The sequence below is a fragment of the Cynocephalus volans genome, chromosome 3 (assembly GCF_027409185.1).
Source record: "Cynocephalus volans isolate mCynVol1 chromosome 3, mCynVol1.pri, whole genome shotgun sequence".
Lineage (NCBI taxonomy): Eukaryota > Metazoa > Chordata > Mammalia > Dermoptera > Cynocephalidae > Cynocephalus > Cynocephalus volans.
Genome location: NC_084462.1, coordinates 106,232,070 through 106,235,041, shown reverse-complemented (window position 1 = coordinate 106,235,041; position 2,972 = coordinate 106,232,070). Strand labels below are relative to the sequence as shown.

General features: G+C 36.6%; 1 protein-coding gene across 1 annotated transcript; it reads left to right on the top strand.

Annotated features, from left to right (window-relative positions):
* The first annotated feature begins 1,787 nt into the window (after nucleotides 1–1,787).
* LOC134372660 (elongin-C-like) lies at nucleotides 1,788–2,302 on the top strand. The gene is made up of 2 exons (XM_063090085.1): nucleotides 1,788–2,059; nucleotides 2,233–2,302. The coding sequence occupies exons 1-2, from the start codon at nucleotides 1,788–1,790 to the stop codon at nucleotides 2,300–2,302; spliced, it is 342 nt and encodes a 113-aa protein (XP_062946155.1).
* Nucleotides 2,303–2,972: the final 670 nt, after the last annotated feature.

The window sequence follows — 2,972 nt, the reverse complement described above, 5'->3', positions numbered from 1 at the left end:
TAAAAATTAAATAAAATTTGTAAGCTATTTACAAAATGAGTGAGCAGTTCTTTTATGAATATTCAAACCATGACAATGGACTTTTGGTCAAAATGTTAATAGATTAATATTGTAAAATTTTCAAATTTCCAAATCAACAGAAAATGTAAATCAATAAAACTATGATAATAGAGCAAAGCAGTGAACTGGGGAAAAACATATAACAAACAGCTGTTTAATATTCAGACTATTTTAAGAAGTGCTTTAAATACATATAGAAATTCCCAATCACAAGCACCCTACAACTGAATTCAATAACATTTACGGAACACATACGTATTTCCATGGTGGTGATACAGTTCAAAACAGAAAGATAAATGACTTAGGTCTATGTCCTCAAACTCAACCCAAAAGGGAAGAGAGAGATGGGCTGGCCCGTGGCTCACTCGGGAGAGTGTGGTGCTGATAACACCAAGGCCACGGGTTCGGATTCCATATAGGGATGGCCGGTTGGCTCACTGGCTGAGCGTGGTGCTGACAACACCAAGTCAAGGGTTAAGATCCCCTTACCGGTCATCTTTTATTTTTAAAAAAAGGGGGGGAAGAGAGACAACTTTCTACAACATGGAGTGATAAGACTAAATAAGACATAAGAGTAATGTCATATCTTATGGAGTTTAAAATATTTTCAAGATAATGGACAGTTCAAATAAAAAGTTGAATTCACTAGAAATACATAATAATTTTGAAATTGTATGCACTAGATTTCATAGCCTCAAAATACATAAAAGAAAAATAGAAAAAACTATATGGTGAATTAGACCCATGTATTTCTCCAAAATCTCTAGAAAGACTGATTGAAGGAGAGAAGGAAAGATATGTATGTGTGTGGGGGAGGAGGGAGGGCAAGAGAGTGCATGAAAATAACTAACATTAGAAATTTAAAAGATCATAAAAGACCAAAAATTGAAAATGTAATAAGAAGATATTAAGAGCAACTTTATTTCAATAAACATGAACATTTAGATGAAATGGACACATTTCTAGAAAAATGTAACCAACCCAACAAATACCAGAAGGAATAGAAAATCTGAATTGTCCTATAACTATAAAATATATTTATGCCAAATTTAAATTTCCCACATAACCAAAAAAACCTTCAGGTACAAATGTTTTCACTGTCTACCAGACATTTAAAGAGGAAATAACACCAATCTTACACAAACCTTCTGGAGAATAGAAGGAGGACAACATACCCATACCTAAACTTGTGAGAAAGAAAAATAACCAGCCAATAGCACTCATGAACCTAGATGCAAAACTCCTAAACAAAATATTAGCAAATTTAGAGAGGATTCTGGAAGGACCAGGACCTTGCTCCCCACCTAGACAGCAACTGCACTGGCAGAATATGCCTGAGGTAACTATTTTGGAGCTCTGGAGTCTACTGAAGAGTTGCAATTTCCAGGGGAATGTTTGTATTGTAAACTGTGATTAATTTTGGTCAATTTCAATTCTTAGCACTGTACTACTACCCTTCTCCACCCCCATCCCTGTGGCAGGCAGCTGTGCATATATTCTGAGAGTAGTTTTTACATAGCTTGCCAGAGCCAGGGTGGGCAAAAAGGACTCTGTCCTCCAAATATTGGGGATCTGAATATCAGGGATCTGTGCTCTGATCGCTGATTGCTGCTTCAGATCACAAAGATGCAGACAAAGAAACATTCTTGTAGTTACCTCCCCCTCCAACTAAAATGATTTTGGGATTTAAAAGTCATTTTCCTTCATTTTTTTCTCCTTTTGGAAGAATGTACCATCAAAGTCTAAAAATTGTAAGTCAAACCATTGTAATTCAGAGACTGTATGTCAAATTGGTATCTTCGGACAGTCATGAATTTATTGTAAAAAGAGAACACGCATTAACGTCAGGAACAATAAAAGCCATGTTGAATTGTTCAGGCCAGTTTGCTGAGAATGAAAGCAATGAGGTCAATTTTAGAGATATCCTTCCACATGTGCTATCAAAAGTATGCATGTATTTTACCTACAGGGTTTGCTACACTAACAGCTCCACCAAGATTCCTGAATTTTCTCTTTTTTTTTGTCTTTTTTTTTTTTTCTTTTTTTTGTCTTTTTCGTGACCGGCACTCAGCCAGTGAGTGCACCGGCCATTCCTATATAGGATCCGAACCCGCGCGGGAGCGTCGTGCGCTCTCAGTGCCGCACCCTCTCTGAGTGCGCCACGGGCTCGGCCCCTGAATTTTCAATTGTACCTGAAAATGCACTGAAATTGCTGATGGCTGCAATCTTTCTAAATTGTTAAATAACATCATTATAATAAATTAATTTTTTCAGTATTTAATGCCTGTGATTCAGTTAGTAATTTTTTTCATATATAACATGTTGCCTTTATGCAACTAAACTATAAAGTTCATTGCAAAGCAGATAACTTTCTGTTCTTTTTGGAAAGCAATTAGAGTTGAAATTTGTTGCATCAAAAAATTAAGAATAAATAAATGGGTCAATTAGAAATATATATAAATAAAACTTTAGACTTAATAAATGAGTTTGGTTGGGTTTCTGGATCTGAGCTAGGATGTGTTCAGTTTCCATGGGTTTGGATTTCAGGATACACCTCTGGGTTTCAACCCACTCCCCAAGGTCTCAAGGCCCTTCTCTATGCCCTTCCCTAGAGGAGAGTTACTATTGCTTATTGGACCTATTTTTGGCACCAACACAGGAAAATTGAGACCACAAGGGGCAGACTTATGGAAATCCCATGACCAAGCATGCTCAGTGGAAGGGGCTTTATTCTTTGAATGACCTTCCACAGCAGGTGCTAAAGAGCACAAAATATTCTTGAATATATCCAGTGCATGTGATAGAATTTGACCAATGAATATGCCCTAAAAGGAAGCCAACTTAGCATATGCAATACTATCTTACATAACAGGGAACCACCTCCTTAGTTGAATATTCATTAGATAGCATGA

Excerpts from the sequence above, each read along its gene's own strand:
- LOC134372660 (XM_063090085.1), top strand. The coding sequence starts at position 1,788 with ATGTACCATCAAAGTCTAAAAATTGTAAGTCAAACCATTGTAATTCAG. Across the intron at positions 2,060-2,232 it reads ACTAACAGCTCCACCAAGAT|CCCTGAATTTTCAATTGTAC; the intron begins TCCTGAATTTTC and ends CACGGGCTCGGC.